General features: G+C 48.7%; 2 protein-coding genes across 4 annotated transcripts in view; both read right to left on the reverse strand.

Annotated features, from left to right (window-relative positions):
• Positions 1-15,580, reverse strand: part of LOC134294618 (zinc finger protein 658B-like) — a 33,054-nt gene extending 17,474 nt beyond the window's left edge. Inside the window, exons 1-2 of one of the 3 annotated variants that reach the window (XM_062966189.1) lie at positions 13,297-15,580; positions 11,645-13,231 (exon numbers count right to left, since the gene is read on the reverse strand). The gene's annotated coding sequence lies outside the window, so the exon portion shown is untranslated. Of the gene's footprint in view, positions 1-873; positions 918-11,644 lie in introns of those variants that run through there. The other 2 variants (XM_062966188.1, XM_062966190.1) reach the window with 2 other exon arrangements.
• LOC134294619 (zinc finger protein 658B-like) lies at positions 2,251-16,143 on the reverse strand. Its single transcript, XM_062966191.1, has 2 exons — positions 16,028-16,143; positions 2,251-7,018 (listed from the first exon to the last, which is right to left on the reverse strand). The coding sequence occupies exon 2, from the start codon at positions 6,538-6,540 to the stop codon at positions 5,011-5,013; it is 1,530 nt and encodes a 509-aa protein (XP_062822261.1). The 5' UTR covers positions 6,541-7,018; positions 16,028-16,143; the 3' UTR covers positions 2,251-5,010.
• Positions 16,144-16,431: the final 288 nt, after the last annotated feature.

Raw genomic sequence — 16,431 nt, forward strand, 5'->3', positions numbered from 1 at the left:
ATACCAAGGTTGGAAGACCATCGTCCTCGAACGTCGAGGGATCGCCTAAGTAAGTAAAGTTGTACCACTGGGGCTTGGCCCTGTGTAAGCTGCCCCAAGTCCCTTCAGGGAGATGGAGGCGGGATATAAAAATAAAGTTGGTGTTGTTGTTGTTATTATTATAACACAATTAAAAACATATAACAAATAAACAATACAATGAAAACAACTGAAACAAGAAAAAGAAAAACATCATAAAAGTACATAATCAACTGACATCAACCGACCAGTTGCAGTACATTACAATATAGTGATAATGCTGATATTGTGCTATGCTAATATATTATAGTGTATACGTATAATATAATGCAATACAATATAATACTACACTATTATAATTGTATATTACCTATTACATGTAATATTGCAGTACATTACAACATAGTAATAGATAATGCTGATATTGTGCTATGCTAATATATTATAGTATATACGTACAATATAATGTAATACAATACAATAATACTACAGTATTATAATTGTATATTACCTATTACATGTAATATTGCAGTACATTACAATATAGTAATAGATAATGCTGATCTTGCCCTATGCTAATAATCTATTGTCCTGTATGTACATACCATTGCTAAGCCGCTGTGAGTCCCCTTCGGGGTGAGAAGGGCGGGATAGAAATGCAGTAAACAATAAACACATAAACAAACAAGTCCAAAGGGAAGACGGGGAGGGAGGGGGAGGGGGGGCCTTGGCGGCCATTGAGGCCTCGTTTCTTCCGGGAGGGAGGCAGGCCCCGCCCCCTCCCCTCCCCTCCCCAAAGAGAGACCCAGAGACACGCAATCCAGAGAGAATATCAATCTCAATATAAATACCAACCTCTCTCTCTCTCTCTCTCTCTCTCTCTCTCTCTCTCTCTCTCTCTCTCTCTCTCTCTCTCTCTCTCTTTTCGCGGCTCCAGAAGAAGCGCCTCAGAAAACAATGGCGGCGAGAGAGGCTCTGCGCAGGCCCAGCCAGGAAGAAGCCCCGCCCCTCCTCCGCCCCTCGCCCTCCCATTGGCCGAGTCCGTGACGCCCCGCCCACGAGCGGGCCCCTTTTGGCTCCGGCCTTGACGGACGGGTGACAAGGAGGGGCGAGAAAGAAGGCGGCTTCTGAGGGCAGGATGGAGGCCCCGCCCCCTCTTCGTCGGAGGGAGTGACGTCAGGGCGTGGGCGGGGCGTGGCGAGGGTTCCTTCCGTCACCACCCGAGCCCTCCTCACGGACACCCTTCCGGGGGGCGGGGCTTCTCCCTTTGAGAGACGGGAGGGAGGGGCGGGGCCTCGGCCTGGCAGGGGAAGGGAGGGGCCTCATTGGCTGAGCAGGGGAGGGCGGGGCCTTGCCTCTCGAAGCCCCGCCCAGCGCAGAGCCCGTTCGAGGGCGCCCCTCCCAGCCTGGCTCTGGTGACGTCAGCGCCCCGCCCCCTCCCTCTCCCCGCAGAGCTGAGTGGCGCGATGGGTCAAGCGGCTCAGGCACGAGAGAGAGAGAGAGAGAGAGAGAGAGAGAGAGAGAGAGAGAGAGCGGGCGTCGCGGGTTCGAGTCCCGCCTGCCGAATTCTTAAAACTCCCTCCTCCTTCGGCAGAGAGTCCCGCAGATCCCGGGGCAGATCCGGGCAAACCTTGAAGGCTGTCTGAGTGAAGCTGTGGGCTTTCCCCGGACATGAAGGGCGGTCCAGCCTGACTCGGGCCCTTGGGGCTCTTCCCCGTTTCTCAGCCCAAGAGCCGGCCTTGTCCGTAGACGCCTCCAAGGTCAAGACACACGTGGCACACACACGCCATGCCATGACCGGACCCACGACACGCACACGACACGGCCCTCCGGTGGGGCGGGGCTTAGCGTGCCTGCTATAATAAATAAATTTTATAATGATCTTATCCTGTCCGATCTGTTGTCGATCCACTCCTTTGGGCTTCACACAAATCTACCCTTGTCCAAAATATACTGTCCTGTGCTTTGACCAAATTCAAGTTATAAGTATGATATAATAATTATGATAATATGTTTATTATATATTATTGTATTCTTTTAAAGTAATTGTTGTTATTATTATTACATTATTATGACCATGGCTTTCCCGTCCTGCCCCTCCTCCGGTCCTGTCCATCAACGGAGCTCCTCCCCCCTCCCTCCCTCCCTGGATGGCTTTGGGGGAAAGTCACCTTGATTGATAGGAATTATAGTTCACCTACATCCAGAGAGCACTGTCAAGGCGAACAACAATAGATTTGCACCAAATTTATTTATTTTATTTATTGACAGCATGTATATTCCGCCCTTCTTTCTCACCCCGAAGGGGACTCAGGGCGGATCACATGACACATCTAGGCAAACATTCAATGCCTTTTAACATAGAACAAAGACAAACAAACATAGGCTCCGAGCGGGCCTCGAACTCATGACCTCCTGGTCAGAGTGATTCATTGCAGTTAATTGCAGCTGGCTTGATCTCCCGCCTGCGCCACAGCCCGGAAATTTCAAATCCAATCATTTATTTCGGTCATAGACCAGCACAGGAGATAAAGGTCACAGTTACATACAAACTTGGTATGTTTAGTACATTTAAAATATAAAGACATTAAAGCACAATAACCGGGGGGGGGGGGGGGGGGGGGTGAGGAGCGGAAGGGGAAACAGGGCAAAACATACAACGCAGAGGTCCATCAGCCAGTTATAGAACCAAGAGACTGGAGACATGGGTCACTTTTGGGACCGTCATCCCCTGGCGGACTTTGTACGCACAAAACTTTGCAACATTGTCGGTTGTAGCTGAATGAGTATCTACAAGTAGCAGGGAGGTACAAAAGTGTCCTGAACGGCCTGGGTGCCTGTGTATCAAAGGTAAGATAAGCCTGGTGCAGATATCCCTGGCAAGCGTACCCGAAATGGCCAATTTGGAAGACTGGTAGGCTTTGGGCGGGCCTTTGGGAGTTGTAGGTACTGGGATTTATAGTTCACCTGCATCCAGAGACACTGGGACCACCACTGAGAATAGACCGGGACCAAACGTGGCACACAGAACCACCAAGACTAACTTAATATACTGGAGGGGTTTGGGGGGAACTGACCCACCATGGTGGGAGCTGTAGTTCACTAGAAGTGTTGATGTTGTGTCACAAACCACTGTCTGAATTGTGTCATGTTTTCAACTCCAGACTTAATAATTCAAGTTTCCAAATTTTATCTTCTATTTTTTAAAAGTGATTAACTTAAAATCTGTATGAACCAAATCTTCCAACCTTCCCTTTTGTGTGAACGTGTTTGCATGACTTCCCAGCAAAGCGACCAGACGTGGTCTCTGAAGGGCCTCCTGGATCTCACGGACCTCACTCTTCCCTGAACACTCGGCATCCAAAGAACAGGAAACCTTTGGGCTCAGAACAAAACAAGCGGGCGACGGATCTAGACCAAACTGGGCACACAGAGCCAGCATGGCCAACTGTGCATACAGGTGAGGTTTGGGGGTGGTTGACCTTGGCATGTGGGAGTCGTAGTTCACCCTTATCCAGAGAGCACTGAATCCAGCTGACATTGGATCTGCAACGCCCACCAATGACAGATCAGGACCAAACCTGGCACACAGAAACCCCAGGACCAACAGAACATACAGGAGGGTTTTGGGGACTGACCCACACGTGTGGGAATTGTAGTTCACCCTGCATCCAGAGAGCATTCGGAAGCCCACCAATGATGGATGTGGACCAAACTTTGCACACACAACCCTGATGACCATAAGAACACACTGGAGGGGTTTGGGGGATAGACAAGACAGTCAAAAAGAATAGATGGTGATCAAAGCAGTGAATACATGTTGTATAAAGCATAATAGGAATAATAATGTCTGAAGCAAGACAACTGAATCCAAACCCATGCCACCAACACCGAGGAAGGAAATGATCTTCAAAGGCGCTCTAGATTAAACATTAAACCCCACTTTGGGCTTTTTTTTTCGTGTCAGGAGCAACCGGAGTTGCTTCTGGAGTGAGAGAATTGGCCGTCTGCAAGGACGTTGCCCAGGGGATGCCCGGATATTTTGATGTTTTTACCATCCTTGTGGGAGGCTTCTCTCGTGTCCCCGCATGGAGCTGGAGCTGATAGAGGGAGCTCATCCACATTGGGCTAAAACCAGGTCTACCCACCCCTCCAGTTTCAGCCGTTTTGACCCTTATAAATCCCCCTTTTTTTGCAAAAATAAAAAAACATAAAAGAGATATTAAAAGCAACAATACCAAAAAGGCAGAAATTATATATAATGCTTCAACTGCACATTAAACTAACTACTACATGAGATACAAAACTAAACAAGAAACAGACTAACGAGTTACCTACATAGACACACAACTGAACTAACAAACAGACATGGATACGTGACTATCTGTTAATTATTATTTCTCATTATTCTACGCCCCTTAGATAATATAATTACTTCCAGAATGGAACATACAGAGTTCCCTCACTACTTTGTGTTTCACTGTTTGCAAATTCTCTGTTTCGCGGTTTTTCAATAAACTCTAAAAGAATATTATAAATCATAAAAAATTACAATTTACAGCCTGAGGAAGGGAGGAAGGAGAAGCCGAAGGGAGAGAAAAGGAGCCCAAGCGGCAACAAGAGGAGAAGGAGGCAATTTATCAACACATGATTTCTTGATAAAGACTTAAAATAGTGTATAACTACTAAAATAATGTAGAAATATATAGCATCCCTACTTCGCGGATTTTCACTTATTGCGGGTGGTCCTGGAACCTAACCCCCGGGATAAGTGAGGGAACACTGTATTTTAGTTCAATATTTCTACAATACACCACATGTGATGAAATGTCCCAACTTTGAGCTTGCACTTCCAAAATTTGCAAGAGTTGCTTTTGTACATGTTAGAATGACACTCTGGTGTCAATTAATACCATTCTCTCCAGGGTGAATTCTATGATGTCTATGTATAATCTTATTCCATGAAAAGCTCTGTACACACTCCATGCATTTCTATGGTTTGTGCCCAGTGTGAGTCCTTTCATGGGAACGTAGTCCTGAACTTCGAGCAAAGCTCTGTCCACACTCCAGGCATTTATATGGTTTCTCCCCAGTGTGAGTCCTTTGATGTGAACGTAGTCCTGAACTCTGAGCAAAGCTCTGTCCACACTCCAGGCATTTATATGGTTTCTCCCCAGTGTGAGTCCTTTGATGTGTATGTAAGTGTCCCTTCTGAGTGAAGCTCTGTCCACACTCCAGGCAGTTATATGGTTTCTCCCCAGTGTGAGTCCTTTGATGTGAACGTAGTCCTGAACTACGAGCAAAGCTCTGTCCACACTCCAGGCATTTATATGGTTTCTCCCCAGTGTGAGTCCTTTGATGTGTATGTAAGTGTCCCTTCTGAGTGAAGCTCTGTCCACACTCCAGGCATTTATATGGTTTCTCCCCAGTGTGAGTCCTTTGATGTGTATGTAAGTGTCCCTTCTGAGTAAAGCTCTGTCCACACTCCAGGCAGTTATAGGGTTCCTCCCCAGTGTGAGTTCTTTGATGTGAACGTAGTCCTAAACTATGAGCAAAACTCTGTCCACACTCCAGGCAGTTATAGGGTTTCTCCCCAGTGTGAGTCCTTTGATGCGTATGTAAGCTTCCCTTCTGAGTGAAGCTCTGTCCACACTCCAGGCATTTATAGGGTTTCTCCCCAGTGTGGGTCCTTTGATGTGAACGTAGTCCTGAACTACGACCAAAGCTCTGTCCACACTCCAGGCATTTAAAGGGTTTCTCCCCAGTGTGAGTTCTTTGATGTCTATGTAAGCTTCCCTTCTGAGTGAAGCTCTGTCCACACTCCAGGCAGTTATAGGGTTTCTCCCCAGTGTGAGTTCTTTGATGTGTATGTAAGTGTCCCTTCTGAGTGAAGCTCTGTCCACACTCCAGGCATTTATAGGGTTTCTCCCCAGTGTGGGTCCTTTGATGTGAATATAGTGCTGAACTATGAGCAAAGCTCTGTCCACACTCCAGGCAGTTATAGGGTTTCTCCCCAGTGTGAGTTCTTTGATGTGTATGTAAGTGTCCCTTCTGAGTGAAGCTCTGTCCACAGTCCAGGCATTTATAGGGTTTCTCCCCAGTGTGGGTCCTTTGATGTGAATATAGTGCTGAACTATGAGCAAAGCTCTGTCCACACTCCAGGCAGTTATAGGGTTTCTCCCCAGTGTGAGTTCTTTGATGTGTATGTAAGCTTCCCTTCTGAGTAAAGCTCTGTCCACACTCCAGGCAGTTATAGGGTTTCTCCCTAGTGTGAGTTCTTTGATGTGTATGTAAGTGTCCCTTCTGAGTGAAGCTCTGTCCACACTCCAGACAGTTATAGGGTTTCTCCCCAGTGTGAGTCCTTTGATGTGAACGTAGACCTGAACTCTGAGTGAAGCTCTGTCCACACTCCAGGCATTTATAGGATTTCTCCCCAGTGTGAGTCCTTTGATGTCTATTCAGGTTTCCATGATGACTAAAGCTCTTTCCACATTCAATACATTTATATGCTTTTTCCTCCATGTCAACAGTGCTATGTACATTTAATTCCAATATGGACACTTGATTCTTGTTTTTCCCTTTCTGATCACTCACAGCAGTGGGTTCAAATTACAGGAAAGTAGATTCCATCTGAACATTAAGAACTTCCTGACTGTAAGAGCTGTTCAGCAGTGGAACTCTCTGCCTCAGAGTGTAGTGGAGGCTCCTTTGGAATCCTTTAAACAGAGGCTAGATGCTCATCTGTCAGGGGTACTTTGCGCTTTTCCTGCACGGCAGAGGCCTGGACTGGGTGCCTCATGCAGTCTCTTCCGACTCTATGGTTCTACTCTAGAATCCAAAGTGAATGTAGGAATTCAGCAAGATCAGACCCTTGAGAGGAATCCTTTTTCCTAGAGGACTGGTTTCCTTACTGCACTTTGGTTTCCAAATGCCTTAATATCGACTAGAAGCTGGTTCGTTTCCCATCACGGCAGGGGTGGCTCCAGAGAACTCTCACGTCCTGGTCAAGAAAGAAGAAGCAAAAGGTTAGACACGAAGCCGCATACCTCTGGCTCAAGGTAAACAAAGCGAAAAAGGAAAGAAGAAAGGAAAGATGGAAGGAAGGGAGGAAACACAGAAGGAAGGGATAAGAGAAGGAAGGAATCACGGAAGGAGGGAACTGAACCCTTTCCCCCATATTGGAGGGCCACACCCATTTCATTGGGTCAGACCCAAACGTGGTTAAAGGAACACAAGGCAGGCAGGCAGGCAGGCAGAACTCCTCCCAACATTCAAGGGTGTAACATATTCTGGATCATGGGTTTCCGTGAATTACCAGGATTGTGCTAAATGCTGAAAGAAACAAGGATTTCTTTATTGGTTGTGTCCTTATCTCCCCTGCCACAGGGACTCCCCACTCTGTTTCCTCAGCATCTCAAAGGGTCACTCCGGCCACATTTCCCAAATGAATCTTCCAAACTAAGAAGGACCTGCCTTCCCAACTGGCTAATTCACAACCACGTTCACAAATTGAGTCCATGCTGAACTAAGTTCCATTCAGGCATTCATGCATTCCCTCTGTAGAGCCCATGATGAGATGCAAAGACAGGCACAGCTCCAGCCACAAAGCCTCCTTCCTGCCGACTCCCTTCACCTTTGCCCACTTCCCCCTTTCCTTCTTTTTCCTCCATCCAGGGGAAATCCAAAGAAAACTGGAGGCCATGGAGAGAAAAGGTCTTCCTTGGATGCCTTTGGGAAGAACCTTCAAGGGGTCTCCACATGGCCTGAAAGGTTATCCCTTGATTCTGTAAGGCTGAAAACAAAAACGACTGGGAGAAGAATGGGCTTCCGTGGGAACTTCCAAAAGAAAGGGCCTGGTATTCTATCTCCCCAAACTCTGGCACCCTCACATGGTTAAGACAGATATAGAAGGAAGGTTTCTAATGGTAGCGATGGAACTACAAACAATTACTCAAGTATAAGCCGGCTTTTCAGCATGTTTTTAATGCTGAAAAAGCCCCCCTTGGCTTATACTCGGGTGAGGGAGGGAAGGAGGGAGACGGGTGTTGCTGAGAGGCAGCTGTCACCGTTTGCAGTGCTTGTCCTTGTGACGGAACGAAAGCAGGTGCCTCCCTGAGGTAACAAGGCTGCACTTGAGTGAGGGCGAAGAGGTCCTCAACTTCACCTCCGGCAGATGAGCTGAGACTGACAAGGAGGAGGAGCCGGGCACTTCTTCCTCAGCGCATCCACGGCAGAAAAGCATGAGCTTGCCCTCCCTCCACTAAAGCCTTGTTTCCTCAAGGAGGCTCCTGGCCCTGGCCACCCCCGTGATCCCGGCCCAACCGAAGAGGAGGAGAGAGATTAGGGAAGGAGGCAGCCGGAGAGGGAAGGAAGGAAAGAAAAGGGGTTTCCGTGCGGAAAGGCCTTTGAACCCTCTCCCACCCAGCCCACACATTCCTGGGTCTAGCGCCCACCCTGCCCACTTTTTGGCTGTTCCAATGTGCCTTTGATTAATTCCGTTCACTAAATGATTGGATCCCTCTAGCTATAACTTCATTCTCGACTCTTGCACTTTACTGTTGTCCCTGCCCTGGGCTTGTACTAACCTGACTGGCCCTTCCAGCCTTAACTTCTCATCGGCCTCTCGCACTCTGCCATCAGCCCTGCCCCCTCAGCTGTATTGCACAGGCCTTCCCCTTGCCCCAGCTCGGAAACGGCCATTACGCTTGGCTAAATACTGGTTGTTGTAGGATGAATTATGTTTTTAATTATGTCCTTTATGATGTTGGTATATGTATTTTTATTGTGTTATATTTTGACCTTTGTCTGATTGGGCTTGGTCCCCATGTAAGGTGCCCTGCGTCCCTTCAGGGAGATGGTGGCGGGATACAAAAATAATGTAGTAGTAGTGGTTGTTATTTTTATTAGTAGTAGTATTGGGGGGGAGTGTGGTACAATATGGTTTTATACTTTAAAGGGACAAACAAGTGTTGAACAAAGTGTTCAAAGAATGAGTTTTGTTGGCTTCGACTCGATCTGGACTAAGGTTTATGTACAAGGTTCTGTGGATGAATGGCTCAAGTATTTTGTATTGTTTTAAATCTGTATTTAACTGCTTATGTTTTTATTCTTTTGTATTATTGTGTATTGGCATCAAATTCTGCCAGTTTTGTAAGCCACCCTGAGTGAGAAGGGCAGGATAGAAATGATGGAAATAAAGAAATTAAAGAAATAATAATAATAATAAGAAGAAGAAGAAGAAGAAGAAGAAGAAGTTTATTTATATCCCACCTCCATCTCCCCCGAAGGGGACTCGGGGCGGCTTACAGCAAAATCAAAATACAAACAATGATAAAATATAAAACATCAGGACAAAAACAAAGACCAATAAAGAATATACACGATAAGTTAAAAAACACAACACAGAATTAAAACATCAGGTTAAAAACAATGAGGTTGCAATAGTGGATAAGCAAAGTGTACGGTGCACATTATGGGTAACAAATTCATAAATAGATAAAGTGCATTAGAATCATTTAAGGTCACATTAGGTACGGTAGGGAGGAGTCCTGAGTAATATCAGGAATCGGGAAGAGCGACCAGTGCAAAAGGTTGAGGAGCATAATAATTGTGATGGGAAAAGATGATCTTAACCAAAGGCCTGGGTGAAAAGCCAAGTTTTCAGACTCTTCCGAAATGCCATCAAGGTGGGGGCTTGCCTGATCTCCCTAGGCAGCGAATTCCATAACCGGGGGGCCACTACAGAGAAGGCCCTGTCCCTCGTCCCCACCAACCGCGCTTGCGACGCTGGCGGAAGCGAGAGGACGGCCTCCCCCGATGACCGAAGAGACCGCACAGGTTCGTAGGGGGACAGACGATCCCGAAGGTAGATGGGTCCCAAACCGTTCTGAGCTTTATAGGTGATCACCAGCACTTTGAATTGGGTCTGGAAAATGAGCGGCAGCCAGTGGAGCTCCTTAAACAGGAGGGTTGACCGCTCTCTCTGTATTGGGCTCCCGTTAGAACCAAGGCTGCCAAGCGTTGAACTAATTGAAGTTTCCGGGCCATCTTCAAAGGCAGCCCCACATAGAGCGCATTGCAATAATCCAATCTAGAGGTAACTAAGGCGTGAACCACCATGGCCAAGTCAGACTTCACGAGGTATGGTCGCAGCTGGCACACAAGTTTTATAACAGAACTATTATGTCTGATTCTGGGGGTTGGGGCTCATGTCCATTTCTAAGCCAAACAGCCGGCGTTGTCCGTAGACACCTCCAAGGTCATGTGGCCACTGGCATGACTGCATGGAGTGCCGTTACCTGAAGTGGTACCTATTGATCTACTCACATTGGCATGTTTTCGAAATGCTAGGTTGGCAGAAGCTGGAACTGACGGTGGGTGCTCACTCCACTCCCAGGATTTGAACCTGCGACCTTTCGGTCTGCAAGTTCAGCAGCTCAGCGCTTTAACACACTTTGCCACCGGGGCTCTTAGGTCATTATAATATATTACAATTATTATACTATCACATGATTATTGCTATATTATGATAATATCGATGTCAAATCGGATAGGATAAGATCATGATAATATTACAATATAATACAATCTCACAATTACGTATCCTATCCGATTTGTCGTCGATCCACTCCTTTGGGCTTCATGCAAATCTACCCTTTGCCAAAATATACGATCCTGTGCTTTGACCAAAGGTCAGCAACCCAACCTTCAAGTCACTGAGTCCACTCCGCCATCTGGGGGTTCCTTGTGCCTGAATGAAAGTGGGCACCTTCGTGAGGTCACAAGACGGTACTTGAGGAAGGGCAAAGTGGTCCCCATTCATCACCACCAGCAGCAGATGCGCTGAGGGAAAAGTGCCCGGCTCCCCCTCTTCGGCATCCCCCTCCTTGCCGTCTGGCCGCTCACTTGAGCTAGGAGGAGGCGCTGTCGAGGCTGAGGACGAGGGGGAGCCAGGCACTTCTTCCTCAGCACATCTGCCAGTGGCGAGGTGTCCGCTTGCCCTCCCTCCTGGCCCTCCCTCGCCGCCACCATGATCTCGGCCCAACCGGACAGGAGGAGGAGGCGGAGGAGGAGGAGAGAGAGGAAGGAACACGGCCGGCCGGAGAGGGAAGGGAGGAAAGAAAAAGGGTTTCCATGAAGAAAGGTGGAGGGAGGCCTTTGAACCTTCTCTTGCCTTGCCTATGCATTCCTGGGTCCCTTCGGGGCCCCCTTTGGGCCCCAGCTTCAGGCAGGCCTCTGTGGGGTCACCACCTCAGCCTCCCCAAGCTACGCCTTGGAGGGACGGATGCCTCTCTGCTTCTGACCCACAGCCGAACCCGGGGCCGCCTTTTCACCCTTCTCCTCCTTCCTCCCTATTCCTCCTCCTTTTTTTCTTCTCTTCCTTCTCCTCCTTCCTCTATTCTTCCTCCTCCTGATTCCTTTTCTATTTCTATTATAACTGGGCAGTAATCTAAAATAATCTTTGACTGGATTTGAGCTTTTAAAATATGATTTAAAATACATGATAGCCATGTACAAATATGTGAGGGGAAGTCCTAGGGAGGAGGGAGGGAGCTTGTTTTCTGCTGCCCTGCAGACTAGGACGCAGTGGAACAATGGCTTCAAACTACAGGGAAGGAGATTCCACCTGAACATCGGGAAGAACTTCCTCACTGTGAGAAGGGCTGTTCGGCAGTGGAACTCTCTCTCTGCCCCGGACTGTGGTGGAGGCTCCTTCTTTGGAGGCTTTTAAGCAGAGGCTGGATGGCCATCTGTCGGGGGTGCTTTGAATACGATTTCCTGCTTCTTGGCAGAATGGGGTTGGACTGGATGGCCCATGAGGTCTCTTCCAACTCTACTATTCTAGGATTCTATGATTTAATTAATCCTTCTCCTCCTTCCTGTATTCTTCCTCCTTCTGCTTCTTGTCTTCCTTCCTTCCACTCTGCCTCCTCCTCCTATTCTTTCTCCGTCTTCCTTTTTCTTCATCCCCTTCTCCTCCTCCCTTATTTCTCCTTCTCCTCTTCCTTTTTCTTGCTCTCCGTCTCCCAAGAAAAGTAATGAAAGTCAGTGAAGCTGGCCATTGACCTGTGGGGTCCCACAAGGTTCCATTCTTTCCCCCATGCTTTTTAACATCTACATGAAACTGCTGGGTGGCCAGCTACTGGGCAATATACATTTAGTATTAATGCCAAGTTTTTTTTCTAAAAAAATCCTCTATGTTTGCAAATCCATTACAACCTGTACCCTCGGTTCTCTTCTAACACGAGAAATAAATCTATATATATAAAAGAGTGATGGAATTCGGGCACCGAGCAAAACAACAAAACTAAACACCCTCCAAACTCCAAATTTGCCCACAGAATCCATTATCCACGCCTCCAGGTTGAAACAACAAAACATTGGGTCAGAACCTCCACAGGATCCACTCACCCCACACTCCTCCAAAACAAGGGCGGGAGAGGGAATGCCCAGCTTGGCCTTTGCCCTCTCTCTGTGACCCCTCCTCCCATGACGTCACTCCCCGGCCGACCGACAACGGCCAGCTGTTCCCCGTGCGCACCCTGCTCGCAAGCCCCGCCCCCTGGGAGCCGGAGCCCCAGCTTCTCCTTCTGGCTGCCTCCTTCCCCTCACTCGCTGCCATCATCAGGATCCCTCACCAGAGCACCCTCCTGAGCTTCTTCACCAAGTCAGGGAAAACGCCAGGAAGTCACAGGTACCTCCTCCAGGCCAACTTGAATACCATTGAATAGGCTTGCAGCATCAAAGGCTGGCTGCTTCATACTTAGGGGACTCCATTGTCGGCCAACTTGAATACCATTGAATAGCCTTGCAGCATCAAAGGCTGGCTGCTTCATACTTAGGGGACTCCATTGTCGGCCAACTTGAATACCATTGAATAGCCTTGCAGCATCAAAACGTGGCTGCTTCATACTTAGGGGACTCCATTGTCGGCCAACTTGAATACCATTGAATAGCCTTGCAGCATCAAACCCTGGCTGCTTCATACCTAGGGGATTCCATTGTCGGCCAACTTGAATACCATTGAATAGCCTTGCAGCATCAAACCCTGGCTGCTTCATACCTAAGGGACTCCATTGTCGGCCAACTTGAATACCATTGAATAGCCTTGCAGCATCAAAGGCTGGCTGCTTCATACCTAGGGGATTCCATTGTCGGCCAACTTGAATCCCATTGAATAGCCTTGCAGCATCAAAGCCTGGCTGCTTCATACCTAGGGGACTCCATTGTTGGCCAACTTGAATACCCTTGCAGCATCAAAGCCTGGCTGCTTCATACCTATGGGGAATCCTCTTTATGCCACCTTCCATGCCACGAAGAAAACCCCACTAAGGACTACGCCACAGCAACGCGTGGCCGGGTACAGCTAGTACCCAAATAAAAAAATAAATACATAAGAAGGGAGGAGGAAGGATGGGAAGGAAGAATGGAGGAAGGAAGGGAGAGAAGGAGGGAAGGAAAGAACAAGGAAGTGATTGGGAATTGGAAAATATAGATATTTACACCTATATATTGTGTATACATAATAATAATAATTTTATTCTTATATCCCATCATCATCTCTCTCCCAGAAAGGACTCGGGGCGGCTTTCATGGGGACCAAGCCCAGCATAAACAAGGATTCCAAGGTAAAACACAATTAAAAAACGTATAGCAAATAAACAATATAATCAAAACAACTGAAATGAGAAAAAGTAAAAACACCATAAAACTATATAACCGACATCAACCGACCAGTAAGCGGAAAAAGTGGGCACGATCAGATCCGAGAAGGCAGGGCAAGGCCATGTGCAAAATGCCGACTATATTTATTTATTGACTACATTTATAGACTGCTTTTCTCCCCCTAAGGCAGGCATGGGCAAAGTAAGGCCCTGGGGAGGGTGGGGTGGATGTGGCCCCCTGGGCGCTTCCCTCTGGCCCCCTCCTCACGTTCCCTGTCCTCTTGGCATAAGGACAGGGTGGCCGGCCGCATCCTCAGGCCAAGAATTGGGGAGGAAGGCACGTGGTAGTGGAGAGAGGACCTCCTGGAGCTCTCCTGGCCACTGCGCGTCTCACCCTCCTCCCCATCCTTATGCCGGGAGGGTGGCTGGAGGGAGGCAGGCGGAAGGAAGGCGGCTGAGAGCCCTCTGAGCACACTCGGCTGCGGCCTGCCTCGCCCTCCTCCCGGCATGATGCCCAGAGGACACCCAAGGGGGTCTGGGGAGGAGGGACCGGGCAGTGAGCAGATGGTTAAGAGCCAGACGCAAGAGATCACTGCTGAGCGAAAGAAAGGCCAAGGGTTCAAAGCCTGCATCCGATTGAGCTCCTGACCTTGTACTTGACCGTCACCCAGAGAGCACTGTCGACCCAACCAAGGATGGATCTGGACCAAACTTGCTGCAGTACCTTCACTGACACTATGACCCCCACGAGAATAGATTGGGACCAGACTTGGCCCAGAGAAGCCCCTTGACCAACTGAACACACTGCAGGGGTCGGTGGGAATAGAAATTGGTTTGGGGAGTTATAGTTCACCTGCAACCAGAAAGCACCGAACCCAGCCGAGGTGAGATCTGGACTACAGTGTAGCTGTGCATGCAGGCCTGGTTTAATAATAATAATAATAATAATAATAATAATAATAAATCTCTATTTACATCCTTCTCTTCTCCCTCTCGGGACCCAAAGCGGCTGAGAACGTATTGAAATCCCATAAACAACAGAGCAGATGGACAATGTAAACCAGGGGTCCCCAAACTACGGCCCGCGGGCCACATGCGGCCCGCCAGAGCTATTGATCCGGCCCGCGGGACAGTAGCTCCCTCCTCCTCCTCCGCCAAGAAAGGTGCGTGTGGCAAGGAGAAAGAGGAAAAGGCCTTTCCCTTCTCCCTCGCCCCGCGTGCCCCTTTTCTGCTGCCACTGCCACCGAGGAAGGAGCCTGCAGGGCGAGCGAGCGAGGAGGCAGGGAAGGCGAGTGCCTTTCTCCCTCGCTCGCCCCGCGCGCTCCTTTCCCGCCGCTGCCGCCGAGGAATCCTCCTCCTGCACAATCCATGCCCATTAGGACACTGGAGTCCTCTGGGGGATGTTTACTCCAACCAGTTAAAACCTGACTTACAATCATGGGGTTTGATTTACACTGCTGCTACATGTTAAATTTGTGTTTGGTTTATGTTCTTTTTTTTATAATGGTGTGTTTTTATCTAGGTATTTTTGGTATGTATTTTATGTTTTGCACCCTACCTCTTGCTGTCAGAAGAGGTGGGTAATAAAACATTTATTATTATTGTTGTTGTTGTTAACACAACGACATAGTCTGACACAGCAAACAAGATAGATATGCTGGATTTCGTATCACAAAATCACAAGTCGAACACTTCCCAAGCGTCTAGGACTGTGTGATGTATTTTCGGATGATGTGCGCAGATCCCATTATTATTATTATTATTATTATTATTGAGTGATTATCTGTCAGGAGTGCTTTGATTATGTTTTGGTGCACAAAAGCAAAAGGGGGTTGGACTAGATGGCCCAAGGGGTCTCTTCCAACCCTCTTTATTATTTTTTATGATGATGATGATTATTATTATTATTATTATTAACATTGACGCTGTATTTGTTCCCTTTTTGTCTTTTTTTACTTCATAATAAGATATGTGCAGTGTGCATAGGAATTTGTTCATAGTTTTAAAAACAAACACTATAGTTCGGCCCTCCAACGGTCTGAGGGACCGTGAAATGGCCCCCTGTTTAAAAAGTTTGGGGACCCCGGATGTAAAGACAACGGGAGAGACAGATGAAGGGAACCCACTGGAGCAGACCTTCAGGCCCGAGAGGCGTCCCGTGGAGACCCGTCTTGGGAGGAGGGCATCCTGGGAGTTGTAGGCCTCCCCCCCCTCCCCCCCCTCCCTCCTCCGCCCACACGCCCTCCCGCGGCCTCCCTTCCCTCACGCCCCGAAGCGAACCGGGCCCCTCCGCCTCCCCCCCGGGCACCCCAGGCGAGCCCCCCTCCCTCCCTCTCCCCACAGACCTCTCTCTCTCTCTCTCCGCCGCCTTCCTTCCCGCCTCACAGACACAGACCAGGCCTCAGGCCAGGCGAGACGCCGCCATCTTCCCCCTCTTCGTCCTCCTCCTTCTCCGGAGCCCGCCCCCGCCCCCTCCCATTGGCTGAGCCCGGGACGCCTCGCCCACCGGAGGCCCCCCATTGGCTGTCTGCCGCTCCTGCTCCTTTGATGGACGGGCGGCAGGGCGGGGCTCCTGAGCAGAGTTGCCCAACGTCACACTTCAAGTCCTGACGGAGTTTCTGGGGGTGAACCGGGCATGATGGGAGTTGTAGTTAATAATACTTTTCAATAGCCAATAGGGGCCCGCTCGTGGGCGGGGCGTCACGGACTCGGCCAATGGGGGGCCGAGGGGCGGAGGAGGGGCGGGGCT

Source organism: Anolis carolinensis, unplaced genomic scaffold (genome assembly GCF_035594765.1).
Source record: "Anolis carolinensis isolate JA03-04 unplaced genomic scaffold, rAnoCar3.1.pri scaffold_18, whole genome shotgun sequence".
NCBI lineage: Eukaryota > Metazoa > Chordata > Lepidosauria > Squamata > Dactyloidae > Anolis > Anolis carolinensis.

Coding starts and splice junctions, on each gene's coding strand:
- LOC134294619 (XM_062966191.1), bottom strand. CDS start 6,540: ATGGAGGAAAAAGCATATAAATGTATTGAATGTGGAAAGAGCTTTAGT.